The sequence below is a fragment of the Lactuca virosa genome, chromosome 4 (assembly GCF_052849685.1).
Source record: "Lactuca virosa cultivar CGN04683 chromosome 4, Lactuca_virosa_CGN04683_v6, whole genome shotgun sequence".
Lineage (NCBI taxonomy): Eukaryota > Viridiplantae > Streptophyta > Magnoliopsida > Asterales > Asteraceae > Lactuca > Lactuca virosa.
The window spans coordinates 466,240,556-466,259,024 of NC_136429.1; the positions used below are offsets into that span (position 1 = coordinate 466,240,556).

Genomic DNA, 18,469 nt, shown 5'->3' on the forward strand with positions numbered 1-18,469 from the left:
GCCCAAACTCGGGCATCCAGAATGCAACTTAAGGCCCAAATCCAATCCATCTCCAAGGGGTCCATGACCATGATGGACTATATTGACCGCAACAGATCAATTGCAGACTCCCTTTCTGCAAATCAAAGTCCCATATCTGATGAGGACTTGATTGGTTATCTCTTAAATGGGCTAGACTCATCGTACGCACCTTTTGTCACCGCCTTTATGATGAAAACATAACTTCTGTCTGTCGATGATCTTACTGGACAGCTACTCCAAGAAGAAGCAAGGATTGAACAAGATTATATTCGCCAAAACTCTGCTCAAACCAATTATGTTGCTAGTTCTGTTGCTGCCCTCACTGTCAATCGCACTTCAAATAGATCAAATGGCTTTTCCAACAACCACAACTCTAGTTCGTCTTCAGGAAGTCGCAATACTGATGCTAAGAGACGTCGACTCCTATGCCAAATCTGCAACAGGCAAGGTCATGAAGCTATAGATTGTTGGCAAAGAGAAAATCAAATTGATTTCCCCTCTCGCCGACCCAATCCGCAAAACCAGTCCCGTCAAGCTCACATCGCTCAACACTACAGCCCCTCTACTGTCATTGATCCCAACTGGTATTTGGATTCAGGAGCTACAGATCATCTGTCACCTGATCTACAGAAACTCAATGTTGTAGATGAGTACAAGGGAGATGACAAACTACAAGTAGGAAACGGTAACCAGTTGTCTATTTCTCATGTTGGTTCATCTTCTCTGCCTAATTTACATTTGCCAAACGTGCTTATTGTACCCAAATTAACCAAAAACTTCCTCAGTGTTTCTAAATTAACTGAGGATAATAATGTTTATGTTGAACTATGGTCTAAACATTGCAATATTAAGAACTTGCAGGGACAAACACTACTTCGAGGGGACGTTAGTGATGGTCTATACCGGTTGCCCCATAATCAAATAAATCGCTCCAAGCATCCTCATGTGGCTTTCATGGGCGTTAAGACTTCTCTTCAAGGATGACATAGAAGACTTGCTCATCCCAATGAAAATGTTTTAAGACGCTTAGTTTCTTCATTTAATCTTCCATTGTCATCAAATAAACTCTCATCTATTTGTGATTCATGTCAGATGGGTAAAAGTCATCGTTTTCATCTCTCTTCTAGTCATGTAGCTGCTACAAAACCTTTTGAATTAGTTTATTCGGATGTTTGGGGTCCTTCCCCTCTTTTTTTGTTAAATAGAAACAGATATTTTCTTCTATTTATTGATGATTGCACGAAATTTGTATGGATCTATATTCTAACCCAAAAATCACAGGTTTTCTCTGTGTTCAAAGAATTTCATGCCATGATCAAAACTCAGTTCTCCTGCGACATTAAAAGCCTACAAACTGATTGGGGTGGTGAATTTTAAACTGTCTCAACATTTCTTAAAACCCTTGGCATCATTCACCGTGTTTCTTGTCCCCACACACAAGAACAAAATGGTGATGTAGAACGTCGAAATCGCATAATTGTTGAAAAAGGTTTGACACTCTTAGCTCAGTCATCTCTTCCCCAATTTTTTGGGGAACATGCCTTCAAAACTGCAACCTATCTACACAACCTTACCATCACTCTTGTGCTCAACAATGCATCTCCATACCAAAAACTATATAACAAAACCCCAGATTATGATTTTCTGAAAACATTTGGTTGTCTGTGCTACCCCTTTCTAAGGCCCTACAATAAACATAAAATTGATTTTAGATCCTTACCATGCATCTTTCTTGGTTATAGTGCAGCTCACAAAGGTTATCTATGCTTTTATCAACCCAAAAACCGTATCTACATCTCTCGCCATGTTGTCTTCAATGAAGATATTTTTCCCTACACCGCCTCTACCCCCACCGAGTCCTCCTCCACCTCATCACCACCTCACATATCCTCCACTATTCTTCAACATGCCCATGATCTTCAACCTTCCCAACCATTATTCGCGGTTGTTCCCCCTTCCAACTCATCCTCTCCACTTACCACTACACCTACAAGTGATCCACCCACCAGCCCTCAATACAACCATTCTCAACCCACCAGCCCTCAATACAACCATTCTCAACCCACCAGCCCCACCGAGAGTCCACAACCTATGACACCACCCAACACTACTATATCCACTCCCCATTATCACCAATCAACTATTAGTTCCCGTGCAAAAGAAACTTCCATACCAACCCATTTCCGACCTGCAGATCAAAGTCAACATACAATGATCACTCGTGCTCGCACAAATTCTCTCAAACCAAAGATATTTCAGACCACCACTATCCCCAACTCTGATGTTGAACCCCAAACCTATACCCAAGCCATTAAGCACGCGTGTTGGCAAAATGCAATGAAAGCAGAATATGATGCTCTCATGAAAAATAACACCTGGTCTCTTGTCGGTTGTCCTACTAACACTAATATTGTTGGTTGTAAGTGGATTTTCAGGATAAAAAGGCACTCCGATGGCACAATTGAACGTCACAAAGCAAGGTTGGTTGCTCAAGGATTCAGCCAAGAAGCGGGTGTTGATTTTTTTGATACGTTTAGCCCTGTTATCAAACCAACAACAATCCGATTAGTTTTGTCTCTTGCTATCTCCCAAGGTTGGCGAATCAGACAGCTTGACATAAATAATGCGTTTTTAAATGGTGACTTATCTGAAGAAGTCTATATGAAACAGCCAAAGGGGTTTGAAGATCCTACAAAACCTAATCATGTCTGTCCACTTCACAAAGCTCTTTATGGTCTTCGACAGGCACCAAGAGCTTGGTTTACCAAGCTAAAACAGTACTTGGTCTCACATGGTTTTCATGCTTGTCAGTCTGATACATCACTATTCGTTCATCATTCCTCACATTCCACCATATATGTTCTGGTCTATGTCGATGATCTTATTGTGACAGGAACAAATGATGAACATCTCCAAGGTTTTATCACTGCCTTACATCGTGTCTTCTCCCTCAAGGACCTTGGTGACTTGCATTATTTTCTTGGCATTCAAATTCATCAACATGCTACCGGTCTCACGATGTCACAACAAACATATATCAGTGAAATCCTCAACCGCAGTAAAATGATCATAGCCACTCCCATCACCACACCAGCTGATCCACAGACTCGTCTTCAGCGTGATGGTGATCCATTCCACGATCCCACTCTTTACCGACAAATTGTTGGATCGCTACAATATGTCACCATCACACGACCAGATATCGCCTACTCAGTTAATCGGGTGTGTCAATTCATGCACTCACCAACCACTAATCACTGGCAAGCTGTCAAACGTATTCTTCGGTATCTAAACGGGACAATTGATAATTGTCTTCATTTCAAGCCCACCGCCGCCAAATCCCTTCACGCTTACTCTGATGCTTGTTGGAACTCACATCAAGATGATAGCCGATCTCAATACGGATTTTTTGTTTTTCATGGATCAAATTTGATAAGTTGGACCTCTCGAAAACAAAAGGTTGTGGCTCGCTCAAGCACCGAAGCTGAATATCGTTCCTTGGCTTACACCACAACCGAACTCATGTGGATCAAACAGTTACTAGCTGATCTTCGCGCCCCGATAACTCAGCCTCCTCTTCTTTTGTGTGATAATGTTGGTGCCATATTCATGAGCAAAAATCCAGTAATTAGTACACGATCAAAACATGTTGCTCTAGATTTCCATTTCATTCGGGAATAAGTCGAATCTGGCCAGCTAAAGATATGCTATGTCTCATCTGTTGATCAATTAGCTGACATTTTTACTAAACCACTAGCCAAAAGTCGCATTCTCTTTCTTCGTTCCAAGCTGCAAGTCCTTCCACCCTTGAGCTTGCCGGAGGGTATTAGCAGATTAAACACATGTTGAATTGATAAAGTCTTTAGTCAAATAGTCAGCATAGACTTACCATAGTTATAGGAGCATTTATCTCGTATTTTAGTTGTAATCTCTCTGTATAAATATATGTACATGATATGAATACAAATGACAAGATTCAATTCTATTCACTACACTGGTTACACTACGATCCCGATCTCACCTCTGTAGTTTTATTATATAGCTGAGTATCAAAACTTTGTCTATTCAACTTGAAATCAAGCGTCACAAGTTGCAAGAAGTCTTCTAGGGCATCGCATTTTATCAATTTCATCTCGAGTTAGGCATAATCTTTTTGTAATATTACGTCTTACTTGTACATGATCAAAATGATCTTATTTCTAATTAAGATAACTTATTCTTAGTGTTTACGGTTTGCAGCAACAAAAATTATAGATGATGCTTAAGAAGTTAAAGTTGATAACACTATCTTGCGAGCAAATTTGAATATAAGTTCATTTTGATAGGATCTTACGATCACGTAAATCATAAAATTATTTTAAGCAAGATCCTGTGACAACTTTTTGACATTTTGTATATTTAAAAAAATATACTTTTATTAATATGCTTGATTAGTTTGGTTAGTTTGCTAGTAGATTTTAACCATAAATGAGGTCATACGCGTAAAACCGATCTGCATCAGAAGTGGACGACCCGGCCCGACTTCGTCACGTACTTGTCAGATGCACTCGATTCGCAATCTCTCTCACTATAAATAAAATAATAATATATAAATACTTTCTCTATAGATACATATATAAGTATATATATATACCTCTGTGTGTGTGAGAGTGTTATATATCGTACAGTACAGCTTGCAACGCTACATTTACTCTCTCTCTCTCTCTCTCTCTAGAAACTAGCTCCAGTTGTGGCTTCTTCTTCTCCATTATTCTCGTGTGCTCAACTTTTATTTTCTTCAGTTAATGCTCCGGTCGGTGCTCCGTTGACCGTCGGTGTTCTGTTGTTGACCGTCGGTAAGATCGCAACTCACATTTTTAGTTTGTTTGCAATGAGATCCACTGATGTGCATGCTCCTCTTTTGATTCGTTTCTTCATTCTTTTTCTGAAGTTCAGATTTGAGTTTTAGTTTCATTTTTTTACGGAAAAAATGATGATTCATGAATGTCACAGCGAAAAAGCTTTGTCATAGTAGCTGTGATCATTAATGCCTTTGTTTGATCCCTTCTGCCTCCATCTTTATTATGATTTTACATTGTTAGTTTGATTTAATATATGTGTTTTGTTTCTGTTATTCTTTGTAGTATAGTGTTATTTTTCCTTTTTGGACATTATTTTTGACTGATTTCGTTGAAATTTGATCTGTTAGCAACTCGTATTGACTAAATCCTGTAGACTAATTTTTCCCCTTTTTTACCTGAATCGCGATTTTTACTATTTGGAAGAAATGAAAAATACTTTGTCGGTGAATCATATTAATTATAATTTGTCTTATATGAGATTTTAACACAGTAAGTCAGTAACAATTACCATGAAACGATCCTTTTTCCTCTTTCAATCCCTAAACCTAATTGGAATTTGGAAACGAGAGGAATCATCTATTCATCATTGTTTTCCTCAAATTATCAACAATTAGTCTAAGTTTACTGATTAATCAAGATTAAATAATAATGTGCAATTCTTTAATCTCTAATAAGTTCACCTTTTTTCTGTATTGTCACAGGTCCTATGTGACTTAAGTTACCAAACATTAAAAAGGTATTTTCAAGCAATGGAACACAAGTCATGGCTATGGAAGAAAAAGTCAATTGAGAAGACCATGTTTACACCTGATAAGGTCAACAGAGGGAATGAAGATGAGGTACAAGGGTTTGACTTTTTGTTACAGATCTTTGACTAAATAATCCATACATGTTTCTAACAGCTCTCTTGTTTTTAGTTACAGGGAATTTTAGCTTATGAAGATGAACTTGAAAGAAACTTGAATATTTCAAATGAAAAGCTTTCAAATGCACTTGCTGAGATTAAAACCAAAGATGACATTGCTAAGAAACAAACAAACATCGCACGTGAAGCCATTCAAGGTCTTTGATAATATGTTTTTAAGATGATCTTTATGGTGTTCTTGTTTATATTGACCAAAGTTTGACTTTTATACAGGATGGGAGAAAGCAGAAGCAGAAGTTTTAGCATTAAAACAAGAGCTAGAAAAAGCTACACAACAAACAGCAGAAAGTGATGAGAGATTATATGGTGTTGATGCAGCTTTAAAAGAGTGTATGCATCAGCTTAGATTCGTTCGTGAAGAACAAGAAAAAAGGATTCATGATGCTGTGATGAAAACATCACGAGAATACGAAAAATCAAGAATCATTCTAGAGGAAAAGTTATCAGAATCGAATAAAAAACTTTCGAAACTAATTTCCGAAAATACCCATTTGACTAAAGCTCTTTTATCAAAAGAAAAACTCATAGACGAACTACATTTATCAAAGAATCAATTGGATTCTGATCTGAGTTCACTCATGAGTCGACTCGAGTCAACTCAGAGAGACAACGCTTCTTTAAGCTATGAAGTCAGAGTCATGGAGAAAGAACTTGAAATCAGAAACGAAGAGAGAGATTTCAATCGAAGAACTGCTGACGTGGCACACAAACAACACTTAGCAAGTGTGAAAAAGATTGCACAGCTGGAAACCGAAGCACAAAGACTCCGTGTTCTTGTTAGAAAACGTCTCCCGGGTCCCGCTGCTCTTGCAAAAATGAAGACCGAAGTAGAATTGCTCGGAAAAAAGTCAAACTTTGACCATGATTCAATCACTTCAAGTAAGCAAATCAACTTTTTAACTGAACAATTATGTTCTTTAGAAGAAGAAAACAAACTTCTTAAAGAATTCATCACCCAAAAAACAAATTTATCAGCATCTTCTGACATTGATGAAAAGGCAAGCATGGCTGAATCGTGGGCCCCATCTTGCAAAACAGTAGGAGCTTCAGATATCGGATTAATGGATGATTTCATTGAAATGGAAAAGCTAGCAATAGTTTCAGTTGAAAATCAAGAAACCCCATTTGATAAAAAGTCAATTGAAAAACTTATTGAGATGATTGAAGGGATGAGATTATGTGATAAAGCTTCAGAAACATCAACAACAACAGAAGGATACACAGTTCGTGTTCTTCAATGGAAGACATGTGAGCTTAGTGGTGTTGTTGAATCGTTTGTAAAAACTTGTAATGGTTTGTTGAACAGGAGCGTTGACTTTGAGAAATTTGTCAAAGAGTTGACTTTGACTTTGGAATGGATTGTGAACCATTGTTTTTCTCTTCAAGATGTGTCAAGTATGAGGCATGAAATGGATAAAAGATTTGATTGGGGGGATGAGAATCGTGGTGAGTTTGAAGAGGTTAAGAAATTGAAAGATGATTTGGATAATTTGGAACAGAAATTGGAATTGGAAGTTGGGAAGAGTGAGTTGTTGGTTATGAAGGTTAAGGAATCGGAAAAAGTGATTGAAAATTTGGAATTGGAATTGGAATCTTTGAAGGTGTCAAAGGAATTGGATATGAAGGTGAAAGAAGATCTTGATGAACAGTTGATTGAGGCGATTGGTGAGTATAATGAGATTTTTGAAAAATCTATGTCTGTTGAAGGGCAAGAAAGTAATAACACTAGCTGTAATCAAGAACTAGAATCTGAAAATCTTGATCAACAATTCATGTCTGAATGGTAATTTTTTTTTACTAGAAAATAATATTTTTTTTTCATTGTTTATCAAATATAATTTACTTTTGTTTTCCGATTTTACATAACAACATTTTTAAATGACTAATTTCAGCGTGATAGAACGGGATATACAAACAATTGAGTTGAACGAAGATGAAAAGAGACTTCAAAGTGTAAGTTATCATTCATTTTATAACAATTAGGACTCACGGTGATTTCGTGAGTCCTATTTATCAAATCTCCAGAAGAAATGACGATCTGATCTCTGATCAGATCAGATCATCATTTCTTCTTACTATACCTCAAATTTCTTGTCGGCAACAATTATAGTTTATAATACTCAAAAATTACACGCAGGAGCGTGAAATAATAGTGGCTTCAGAAAAATTAGCCGAATGCCAAGAAACAATTTTAAACCTCGGGAAACAATTAAAAGCATTAGCTTCACCAATAAATACATCCGTTGGTTCCGATAAAATTATATGCAACCCGATTTATGAAGCTCCGCCACCTCCACCACCACCACCACCCGTAACCGCCGCCACGAACCACCACCGGATTTCTCTTCTCGATAAAATGATGGCGGAGGATGCGGCAAAAGCTATCGAATCCACAAAAACAAAATCATCATTTGTAGGTGTAAATGGGATTAATGGAATAAATCATCAAGAAGATGAAGATGCTTTGGTGAATTTTTTGTCAATTGTTCCAAGTAAGAAGAAGAAAAGTGGAGTGTTGAGGAAATTGCTTTGGAGAAGGAAGAAAAGTAACAAGTGAAATGACGTTTTTGTCCTCCTAGTTGACATTTTTGGCATATGGTTTGAATATTATATGACACGTATGTAAAAAAAAAATTTATAATAACAGTAGATTATGTCAAATCGAATGTAATTAGGAGGATATACTATAGTTGTGTGGGTTGGGATTTGGGAATAATGTGATTTGGCTTTTGGTTGGAATCCCTAAAAGATATAGAAAGAAAAGAGATGGATTTTTGTTGTAATGTGATGTGTGTATATATATAATATAACTGTAACCTAAAGAAATGGGATTTGCTTTTGAATGAAGATCTAAGCCTTTTACATACATTAATGGCTTTTACATTTTAAAATATATAATTGTTACTTTGTTAAGCAAGCAATATATCTAATGATATTCTTATATTGAGAAATAAAATGTATCATTACTCCAAACACATATAAAGATCTCTCAACCATAACTATCATTATGTATTATGTATATTCCTCAAAAAAAAAATCAACAAGGTTTACAACATGACTCTACATTCTAAATATAGAAACTCCCAAATATAAATATAAAGTCCAAGTTGATTATTAATCTCTATATTTGATAAATGTTGCAATTTCTGGGAGCCCACCCTCGTTATAACATTCAGCAATCCGTTCCATTTGTTGGTCCCACGTGCCCTCAATCGATGCCAAATCCAGAAGAAAAGCAGCTTCATCTAACGAAATCTACACTTACAATTTGTCAAAATTCAATTTACTAAAAAGGTTATTTTAGACATTTCATTTTTTATAACAGGGTTTTGTTACCTGGGCAGCATCTTTGCCTTTCATTAAATCTTCTTGTTTCCCTTCCTCTGACACCTTTTCTTTTATAAATTCAATTTGCTCATCATCCCATTCCGCCATGTCAGCAACTTCCTATATTAAATTAACAAAATAACTAATATTTCAATTATAAATATTTACAAAAAAAAAAAATAATAATAAATTCTTTCAACCAAACCTGATAGGGACAACCTAAAGTCCACCATGGCGACTTTAGTGCACCTCTTGCAGCATCTTTGGCTTCTATTTTACGTCCAACCCTAAATATTTCAAAAATGATTCATAAACAGAACACAAGAAATTAAATTTGTAGGGAAATTTTCATATAAAACAAAATAAAAAATTATTATGGAATTTTCTCATACTTGAGCAAAATCTCGGCATTAAAAACAAAAGGGCGTCCAAATCCAGGAAAATGCTCCTTTTTGGTATAGAATTCTCCAGTTACCATCGCTGAAACCTTTTACCATCATGTGTATATGATTAAAATTTAAAAGTAAGGGTAAAATAGTCAATTTGAATTTTTAGAGACAGTGACAAAAAAAAGGGTAATCTTACATGATCTCCTTTCTTGAAATGATCCATCACTTTACGTTCCAGGATGTCTGGAAAAAGGCCAACCTGTCAATAGATTAAGGATCTGTTTAATTGGATGGATGGAATGGAATGAGCCATTCCATTCCTTCCCTGATTCCATCATACCAAAAACTATTGTCTCATAGTAATAGTACCTTCTGAAGAAGGTACACATCCAAATTTGGCTTGCGCGATTTACCAAAATCGCCCTTTGTGTAGAGTTTTTCACCAACTTCACCTGAAGCATGAAACAGTTCATTGATGCCTCCATTAGCATCCTCTTCAACTAATAGTCTGTGAATATATTGGTCTACCTGAAATTAATCATGTCAAATAATCTATCTTTAAATGCTTGACTATGTTTTACTTTTACCAACTTATAATAAAAGGGCATTATGGTAAACTCACATTCTTGGCCAAAAGCCACACTCCATAACTACGGACCTCCACCACTGGCATCTCCATCCTGTATGTAAGAAGCTCAATTACATGAAGAAAACAATCCCCACAACGAGGGGCAAAATTGTAAAATTGTAAAATTCCTTACCCAGGTGGAGCAGTTGGCCATCTCAATAATGCTGTTACAGAACCTAGAAATTGAAAAAAAGAAAAATATATATATATTAGTTTTATGAGATTTTACTTTTTTAAGTGTTTAGATTTGATACAAATATAAAATACAAACCTAGGCTGTTTTTTGATAGAGGGATTGCTAGGGGAATCATCCCTTGTTTCATAGCAGGGGAGATTATAGATTCACCTGTCATAAAGCAATGAAAATGGCAGGATTTTAGGGTTTCTGACAAGTGATTGAATTTAGATATGATGATTCATGATTCCAAAGGTTTTACTTTTACCTCTCACCTGAAGCATCTTTAGAAGGTGATGCAGGTGTTCAGGAGGTTGAGCTACAGCAATGTCTTTTATAAACGAAACATGGTCTGCACATTTAAATTGGGACAAAAATTATGATCAAAGAAGTCTTCCCAATTTGCCATTTTATTCGCAAGGAAACATTATGAACCATAGATTTGATAACTACATACGAATCAATTATATACTTGGATGAAAAAGACAATTAATGATCAGAATCTGAGTCTGATCAATATATATCAAATAACTACATAAACCACATGAATGGAAGAATCATTCCTCTTGTTAACTATCAATCTATCATATCAAGTATCACTACTTCTATTGAGGAAATTTTATATTGGCAAAACTGACACTAGATCCAATAATGAAATTTATTCATGAGTTCAATGCATTCTTTAGATACCTTAAACACTCTGCATAAAATTACTACAACTTTCAACTCTCGATTCGCAAACAGTAACGAGTATGGCGAAACAAAATGCAAATTCCAAACTTCCAACTCACAAATCGCCAACAATGACAAGTATGATAAATTAAACTAACAAACTCCGTTATCGATCGTAAAAGTTTCGGAAACGCTGATAGAAACGATAACTATAGCTCCGATGTGCACATTATCAGGAAAATGATTCATAGATGGTTTGAGCTTAGAGTAAGAGCAGGAATCACCATACCAGAAGAAGAAGAAGAAGAGTAGCATCGAAATGTGGCACTGCGGCGGCGACTGAGAAATAGCGTAGGCAGAGCAGCGGCGCGTGGAGCTCCGAACACCAATCCACCGCCGGCTTTCATTATTCTCCTCCGGATTTAAAAGTTGAACCAAAATTCACAACCAAGTGTTCGTTTTTCTGTCGTCGCGGCTGTGGATAAAAGATGCATAGATATGTAATGAACCGGTTAATAATATCAAGTTGGGCTTAATCCCAATTTCAAGGCCCATGAATCATTAGTGTTTAATCTTCCTAACCCAGAGTTCAACTAAGAAATGGAATTGATTTGTGACTTTAATAGTTTAATTAAATGAATGAAGCGGAGGGAAGTGAAAGTGAATACAAGGATCACTTTTAGTCTTTCCTTTCTTTCCGATTTGAAATGATTCGGAGAGAAAGAACAAAAGATTTATTTTTATTTTTATTTTCTCCAACTTGGAAACACAAAAGAAAATTTTATTTTTCTTTTCATTCTTTTCTTTTCTCTCATTACTTTATTTTCTCTTCTTTTTTAAAACTCGGGAACTAATGGTTTACAAAAGTTTCTTTTTTGATTCGTTCTGGTAGTGGCCTCGGGGGTGTGCAGGAGGTACGGTCGTACGGGGCCTCCGATTTTAAGAGGCCTCCAAGTTTTAGGACAAATATATAGTTATGATGTTGGTATATTCATAAAATACATTTTTATGAGTTATCATTAAATAAATTTGGTTGTCTGTTTCTTATATGCACATTGTAGAATTTGGTTGCAATCTTGAAGTCAGTTGAATTATAAAAAAAAATCAAAATATCAAAATATAATCATAAATTATCAAATCTAACAATAATTTAATGAAATTATCTATATCTAAAGAAAAATACAAATATGTTTCAGGATTCAATATTTTATGTACATAATATTTTGTGTACATATTTCATTAAGCTATCGGTTAATTTGAGTGAGCGAATGTTTGAATAATACCAACAGTATCACGCACTTTTGGTTTCTTATTCACAACAGAAAATTTGAAGTCACTGAATATTAGTGAGTTAAAGGTGAATATTATTGAGTTAAAGGCAAGTTGCAAAATATATTGAAAATAGGTTGCAAAACGGCTATATCTCAGACATCAATGTTGATGATTTATTCAACAAATTGAAATTATTGCAAAAATATTTACCTGTTTAACATAATACAACAAACACAATACTGAATTTCTTAAAAATGGTAAACAATTATCTAGTTTCTTGTCTACATACAATAGTTGATTGTTCCTATTACAATTGCATCAACAAAAATAAGCTTTTGAAAACTAAAACTTTTAAAATCTTATTTGCTCTCAACCATGCCTGAATAGAGATTAAATGCTTTAACTTTTATTTCGATTGAGAATGGTTCTTTTTTTTTTTTTTTTGAAAATATTGATTATCAAAAGTGTAATAGATATATTTGCTTCTAAAATGCTAGAAAGTCGATGTTTAGAAAATATTAATGCGCTGGCTTTTTATCTTTTTTTTTTAAAAGTACTAATGAGTGAAGATATAATATTATGGTAGTGAATTTATGAGATTTTTGTTACCAATTTTATGTTTTGAATTTAACAGTTGCAAATTTACTTAATAATATTTTACAATAAATTTGTTATAGGGCCTCACTTTGATTTTCACACAAGACTTCCAAAATGTCAGGGACGGCCTGATTCGTTCAATAATATATCAAATACGCTGAATGTTGACAGATTTCAAAGAACGACACTATATTTTCGGAATCCAAAAGTTATAAACCAAACTAGTAAACTATATCCATAAAAATCAATAGACCACAGAGATAAAAAGAAAATTGTGATTAACCCTTTTCATTATCTTATCCTTGATAAACTAGAAACAATTTTATTGTGTGTCAGTCTAACACATTCTACTCCTACTTTTAGCACTTATACAATCGCCTATAAATTCTTACAAAACGACGTTTGCACAAATATATTTTGCCAGAAAAAAAAAAAAAAAAAAAAGAAATATTGTCCTACTTAAACACATGGAACCTAAAGAACGTTTGCTCAAATATATTTTTCTAAATTTTGAAATAAAGAAAATAATAGAGTACAATTTTTAGTTCGACAGTAGAAGAAGATGACAAAATTTAAGCTTGGTTAATAAGCTCGTTTGTAATTACGTTTTTGACCTCATTGCATAGACTATCGGGGTTATCTCCTTGTATAGATGGATGGATGATAATTTTCACTGATCCGGGGTTTAATATTGTCTCCATGCCAGCTGGCATTATTTTCCCAGTTCCAACAAGAGTGATTGGAACCACTGGTACTCCGGTTTTTGCTGCAATACTGAATGCACCTTTCTACACATAAACAAAAAATTTCATCAATTTTAAGAATTAAAATTAAATGCAAAATGTATAAAACCATTTTTGTTTATTTGTTTATCATAGCATCCAACATTCAATTTTTTGCTATAATTATACACCTTAAATGTGCCCAAACGTCCATCTTTACTCCGAGTACCCTCGGGAAAAAAGAAAACGGATCCACCATTTTTAACAAGCTCCATGCATCTTTTTAAAGTTTGCTATGCTCACAAAAAAAATCAATTAAACATAATTCAAAAGTAATAATAATAAGACAAAATTATGCGATTGGTCCCTGTGGTTTACCACATTTACTATGTTGAAGACAACTATGGAAACATCTACGCGCTTAGTCCCTGTTGTTTCATTTTCTTGCATTATTGGTCCTTTACCCATGTAAAATGATTTTTGTACCCTTTTAATTTAATTTATCTTTTTTTAATTGGTTTTAATTGAAAAATAAATAAATAAACCCAACCCCCTCCCATAGGGTGGTGGTGCTAGATGGTGGATGGGCTTATTTTCTAATAAATAAAGCATTAATTTAAAACCAAATATATATATATATAAATTAATAAAATGGTTTTATGCAGAAAAGTCTCATTCAATAATTAAATTTTACACGATAATCTGTCATTTCCTGTTAAAATAAAAATAATGACTTTTTCGTTAATTTTGGCAAAATATTAAATAATCGAGACTTTTCTCTTCAGAAAAAAGACTTTATCAAAAAACTTCCCAAAATGAATAATTTCATATCACTTTTGTAACAAAATGAAAACCAAGTGCGTAGAGGTTTCCACAGACCACCATAGTTGTCCTCAATGTGTTAAATCCGGTAACCACAGGGACCAATTGTGTAATTTTGTCAAATAATAATAATAATAATACCAATTGGCTCCTGCTGTCCATACGCTTAAGGGGAATAAGACCCATTAAAAACATGGCCCACCCAACAACCGGAAAAAGGAAGATTGCAGTCTTGCTAATGAACTTGTGGTTTCTGCCTAAAGTCAGAAGGGCATAAATGTCCAAAAAACTCTGGTGATTGGAGACATATACAGCTGGAGAATTCTTCGGGGGTAGATTTTCAAACCCTTGAATCTTTACTTTAAAAAATGGATAAACACTCATACATGCCCAAATTTTAGCAATCAAATGATGAAAGTTTCTTTGGTATCCATCTCTTAACACCACAAATGGATGTGATATCACCATTAACACAAATAAAAATAAAGCAATAATTGATGTAACGCTATAAAAGCAAACCCCTCTAACTTTTGAGATCAATTGGAACTCTGCATACAAAGGAATAAAAAAAATTATTGAATGCAAGAAATAGCAATGTACTTTCGTATCATTGTATTTTCAGTTTGGGAAATCTACAGAAAAGTCCCAAACTTTTGGGAAAAGTTTCAAAAAAGTCCTAAACTTTATTTTTTTCCTCAACTTTATTTTTTTCCTGAAAAAGACTTTGTATTTTTTCATTTTTACAGATAAAACCCTCAACTTTGTCTTCTTTTTAGGGTTAATCTAAAAAAAACCTTATATTTTGTGTTTTTTCCGGATTAAACCTCAAATTTATTTTTTGCCTGAAAAAGACCTCGTATTTGTTCATTTTTTCCAAAAAGGCCCTCAATTTTGTATTTTTTTTTACGAAAAAAAAAACTCAACCTTCTAAATGCTTCCAGATAAACCCTCAACTTTTTTAGTTTTTCTCGAAAAAACCCTCTGATTTTATAATTTTTTTGGAAAAAAAATGACAAAGGGTTTTAGATCGGAAAAATTAAAAAAAATACAAGGTGTTTTTCAGGAAAAATAAATAAATTTGAGGTTTAATCCAGAAAAAACTCAAAATATAATTTGAGATTACCCTTTTTTTACGAAGAAAAACCCTCAACCTTCTAACTGTTTCCTAAAAACCCCTCAACTTTTTTATTTGTTTCCGAAAAAACCCTCATGTTTACAAGTTTTTCGGCAAAAAAAAAAAGACAAAAAGGGCCAAATCGAAAAAAAATGAAAAAATGCAAGGTTTTTTCAAGGAAGAAAATAAAATTGAGATTTAATCTGGAAAAAACACAAAATATAAGGTCTTTCATGAGATTAACCCTTTAGATAATACAGCTAGAATTGGGTATATTTGTCAAAGTACATTGTTGCAATAGGAAGAAATTACAGTTATGATGATGTAATAAACAAATAAATGAAACTACATTTTGCTATTTCTTGTAACCCAAAAAGGAAAACAGGAATATACCTGGCAAATGATATGCAGCTGAAGTGGATCCACTTCCAGCAATTTCTGATCTAACTATCACAGATCTCAAAACTTTATAGAAATTATGCAACTTATGATGATGACTTGTTTTGCAAGAAAATATTTCATCCTGATATAAAATCCGGGGAGACAAATGGGCTCTTTTTCTTTTATTAAACATAAGGCATTGTTGAATACCATCTGCATAAAAAAACATCAAGCATAAAAAAAAGTAAAAGCAAGAAATAGAAATGTACTTTCATTGATTTGTTTATAACAGCATCTTACTTTCATTTGTTTCAGATCAAATATTTCAAAAGGTTACTTACAGTTTTTAGAACATTTTCCCACTAAGTCTTTATATGGAAACCAGTGCAATACCTTATGAACAGACAACAATTGAAAAAACAATATCAAAAAATAGATAATTAGATTATAAAGATCACTTTTAGGAAGCTAAAAGTTAGTTTTCATTAAAGCATTACTATCTCAATGACAATTGCTACTAACAAACTATAACAATCAGATAGTGTAATATACTTGACAAAGTTAAAATTCTGCAGAAGGAGTGTGATAAAAAGAACAGAGGAAGATATATTTACCAATTGAGTAGATGAGGAGTAAGCCATTTGTTCCTTCTTACCTACCCATATAAAACATAGAGTTCAGCATAATAATAACTTGCTAGCAAATGAATTTAACTGTTTATCCAGATTTGTTGCAAGATTGCAAATATTCTGTAAGTTGAATGAAAAATATAGTGCAATCGGAGTTCCAAAATCCAAAGCCACAAGAGAAAGAGGAAAATTGTATGAAAATTGGATTAATATCCGAAAATCCACAAGGCTCTAGTACCTCCAATTGAATTATGAACATCACTGGTATAAAGAAAGTGAACAATGAAGTAAAAAAGTAAACTCTTACTCAAAGTAACTCAAATTTGATACAGAAATGCTACTTACTCAAATAACGTATGTTTTAAACTTGAGCTCTACCTAACATGATGATGAAATGAAAATTATCATTATCAATATGCATAATAATGGTCAATTTAGAGGTTTCTATAAACATCAGTCAATCATTAGGGTTTCAAAGTTGAGCTTAAATAGTTAAGTGTGTGTTTAACCGATGAAAATCAAAGAAAATAAGCCATGGATTTTTAGCCTTACAGAAAGCAAGGTATTAAGACAAATAGTTATTCGCTCGGTCTCCGGTGGAGCTGATTAGCGACGTTTTACTGTCGCCGGAGCAGATGTTGTGAACCTGAATGTCTTGAAGGTTTGTAGAGCAGAAGAGGTGTGACGCGACGCCCGGTGATACGTATGGGCTGGTATGTCCGGTGATCATATCAATATTCGATTAGATTTGGGTATCCCTCGGCAATTTAATAGTTAAATATTTGGAAATTACTAATAAAGCCAAAAAAAATTAATGACTTAATTAATTTTAGCCGAAATAAAGCCGAAAAAAAAATTAATGACTTAATCAATTTTAGCCGAAATAATTTGGGTTTTCATCAAATAATTTAGGCCATCAACAAATTTAGTTACATCGTCTGCAATTTTTTCTATGAACTATGAAATCGTCTCATATCCAACCCAGGGCCGACCCGGGGATTTCGAAGGTCTTGTACAATTTAGTAAAAAATAGGCCCTAAAATTTTGAAGATCAAAGAGTTGTATGCTAATTTCATTTACCTTGTTTAACCCATATTTATTCACATTTGATGTAAGGATCCATCGGTTCATATGACTCGTTTCAATAAAAGAAGTTGTTGACACCACCAATGTTTTAACCATTTAGTTTCTTCTAGAAAAATCTTAAGCATATGAAATTATTCATTAATTCTATATACAGGGTTGGCCTCTAGAAGTTATACTTTTTCATTTTTAATTGCAATATACATAAGTTCAAATACCATTCAAAATAATACACAAAAAACTTGGTTCTATTTAAACCTGTAAAAATATGAAATTATAATTGCAATAATAAAATTAAAAACTTGTTTCTAAGACCTTCTGATACTACAAATCTTTTGATTCTAAGACCTTCAAAAAACCTGTAAAAAAATCAGATTAAATACTACATCAAAAAGATAATGAATTATAATATCATATACGAATCAAAAAGAAAGAAAAAAATAAAATTCTTTGTGCCTTATGGTTTTTCGAAAACTCAAGCCGAATTGGAGCTTTTAGGATATGTTTTGTTGTTGATTTTCGAAAACTTAGAGCGTCAGATCTAGTAGGACATCGTGGCTTCTGATTTAGTGAAATGCATATGATTTTAGTGAAGAAAGAAGTAAGATGAAAGAAACTCAAAGCTTTTGATTTTCGGAATCGAAACCACAAGTCAGACTAAATTTATAGTTCAATGCATTTGATATCAGTGATAATACTTCTGATTTTGGAGAAGAAAGAAGTAAGAACAAAACATCAGAACCCAAATCTGATTTTAAACAAAAAAAATAGAATCGTTACTTACTTCTGTCGATGATTGTAGACCCTTCAATAGTAGACATGCGTTCAAGAATCGAAGCGTTTTTCCCCCCCCCCTTGAATTTTTTATTTC

General features: G+C 34.0%; 3 protein-coding genes across 7 annotated transcripts; 1 reads left to right on the top strand and 2 right to left on the bottom strand.

Moving 5' to 3' along the window:
- The first annotated feature begins 4,665 nt into the window (after window positions 1-4,665).
- On the top strand, window positions 4,666-8,653 carry LOC145109179 (filament-like plant protein 7). Of its 2 annotated transcripts, none has more exons than XM_079046290.1 (6): window positions 4,666-4,856; window positions 5,564-5,701; window positions 5,786-5,924; window positions 6,001-7,570; window positions 7,680-7,740; window positions 7,925-8,653. In XM_079046290.1, the coding sequence occupies exons 2-6, from the start codon at window positions 5,612-5,614 to the stop codon at window positions 8,342-8,344; spliced, it is 2,280 nt and encodes a 759-aa protein (XP_078902416.1). In that variant the 5' UTR covers window positions 4,666-4,856; window positions 5,564-5,611; the 3' UTR covers window positions 8,345-8,653. The 2 variants fall into 2 exon arrangements, with proteins under 2 accessions (XP_078902416.1, XP_078902415.1); XM_079046289.1 differs by having other exon boundaries at window positions 4,667-4,856; window positions 5,780-5,924.
- A 109-nt stretch (window positions 8,654-8,762) lies between these two features.
- LOC145109180 (protein IN CHLOROPLAST ATPASE BIOGENESIS, chloroplastic-like) lies at window positions 8,763-11,469 on the bottom strand. Of its 2 annotated transcripts, none has more exons than XM_079046292.1 (11): window positions 11,272-11,469; window positions 10,575-10,659; window positions 10,403-10,477; window positions 10,265-10,307; window positions 10,126-10,183; window positions 9,873-10,031; window positions 9,700-9,762; window positions 9,507-9,601; window positions 9,320-9,401; window positions 9,124-9,234; window positions 8,763-9,042 (listed from the first exon to the last, which is right to left on the bottom strand). In XM_079046292.1, the coding sequence occupies exons 1-11, from the start codon at window positions 11,383-11,385 to the stop codon at window positions 8,902-8,904; spliced, it is 1,026 nt and encodes a 341-aa protein (XP_078902418.1). In that variant the 5' UTR covers window positions 11,386-11,469; the 3' UTR covers window positions 8,763-8,901. The 2 variants fall into 2 exon arrangements, with proteins under 2 accessions (XP_078902418.1, XP_078902417.1); XM_079046291.1 differs by having other exon boundaries at window positions 10,575-10,658; window positions 11,268-11,469.
- A 1,641-nt stretch (window positions 11,470-13,110) lies between these two features.
- LOC145109182 (1-acyl-sn-glycerol-3-phosphate acyltransferase BAT2, chloroplastic-like) lies at window positions 13,111-17,267 on the bottom strand. Of its 3 annotated transcripts, XM_079046294.1 has the most exons (8): window positions 17,068-17,267; window positions 16,861-16,893; window positions 16,501-16,541; window positions 16,228-16,279; window positions 15,899-16,099; window positions 14,533-14,939; window positions 13,761-13,862; window positions 13,111-13,635 (listed from the first exon to the last, which is right to left on the bottom strand). In XM_079046294.1, the coding sequence occupies exons 3-8, from the start codon at window positions 16,525-16,527 to the stop codon at window positions 13,420-13,422; spliced, it is 1,005 nt and encodes a 334-aa protein (XP_078902420.1). In that variant the 5' UTR covers window positions 16,528-16,541; window positions 16,861-16,893; window positions 17,068-17,267; the 3' UTR covers window positions 13,111-13,419. The 3 variants fall into 3 exon arrangements, with proteins under 3 accessions (XP_078902420.1, XP_078902419.1, XP_078902421.1); XM_079046293.1 differs by lacking the exon at window positions 16,861-16,893; XM_079046295.1 differs by lacking the exon at window positions 16,861-16,893 and having other exon boundaries at window positions 16,501-16,540; window positions 17,063-17,267.
- Window positions 17,268-18,469: the final 1,202 nt, after the last annotated feature.

Bases quoted from the DNA above. Each gene is read 5' to 3' on its own strand.
- LOC145109179 (XM_079046289.1), top strand. From the start codon at position 5,612: ATGGAACACAAGTCATGGCTATGGAAGAAAAAGTCAATTGAGAAGACC. The intron at 5,702-5,779 runs GTACAAGGGTTT...TCTTGTTTTTAG, and splicing joins ACAGAGGGAATGAAGATGAG to TTACAGGGAATTTTAGCTTA. The intron at 7,571-7,679 runs GTAATTTTTTTT...GACTAATTTCAG, and splicing joins CAACAATTCATGTCTGAATG to CGTGATAGAACGGGATATAC.
- LOC145109180 (XM_079046291.1), bottom strand. From the start codon at position 11,385: ATGAAAGCCGGCGGTGGATTGGTGTTCGGAGCTCCACGCGCCGCTGCT. The intron at 9,763-9,872 runs GTACTATTACTA...ATCTATTGACAG, and splicing joins ATGTGTACCTTCTTCAGAAG to GTTGGCCTTTTTCCAGACAT. The intron at 9,602-9,699 runs GTAAGATTACCC...TGATGGTAAAAG, and splicing joins ATTTCAAGAAAGGAGATCAT to GTTTCAGCGATGGTAACTGG.
- LOC145109182 (XM_079046293.1), bottom strand. From the start codon at position 16,527: ATGGCTTACTCCTCATCTACTCAATTG. The intron at 13,863-14,532 runs GTATTATTATTA...TTGTGAGCATAG, and splicing joins TGGACAGCAGGAGCCAATTG to CAAACTTTAAAAAGATGCAT. The intron at 13,636-13,760 runs GTGTATAATTAT...GTTTATGTGTAG, and splicing joins GACGTTTGGGCACATTTAAG to AAAGGTGCATTCAGTATTGC.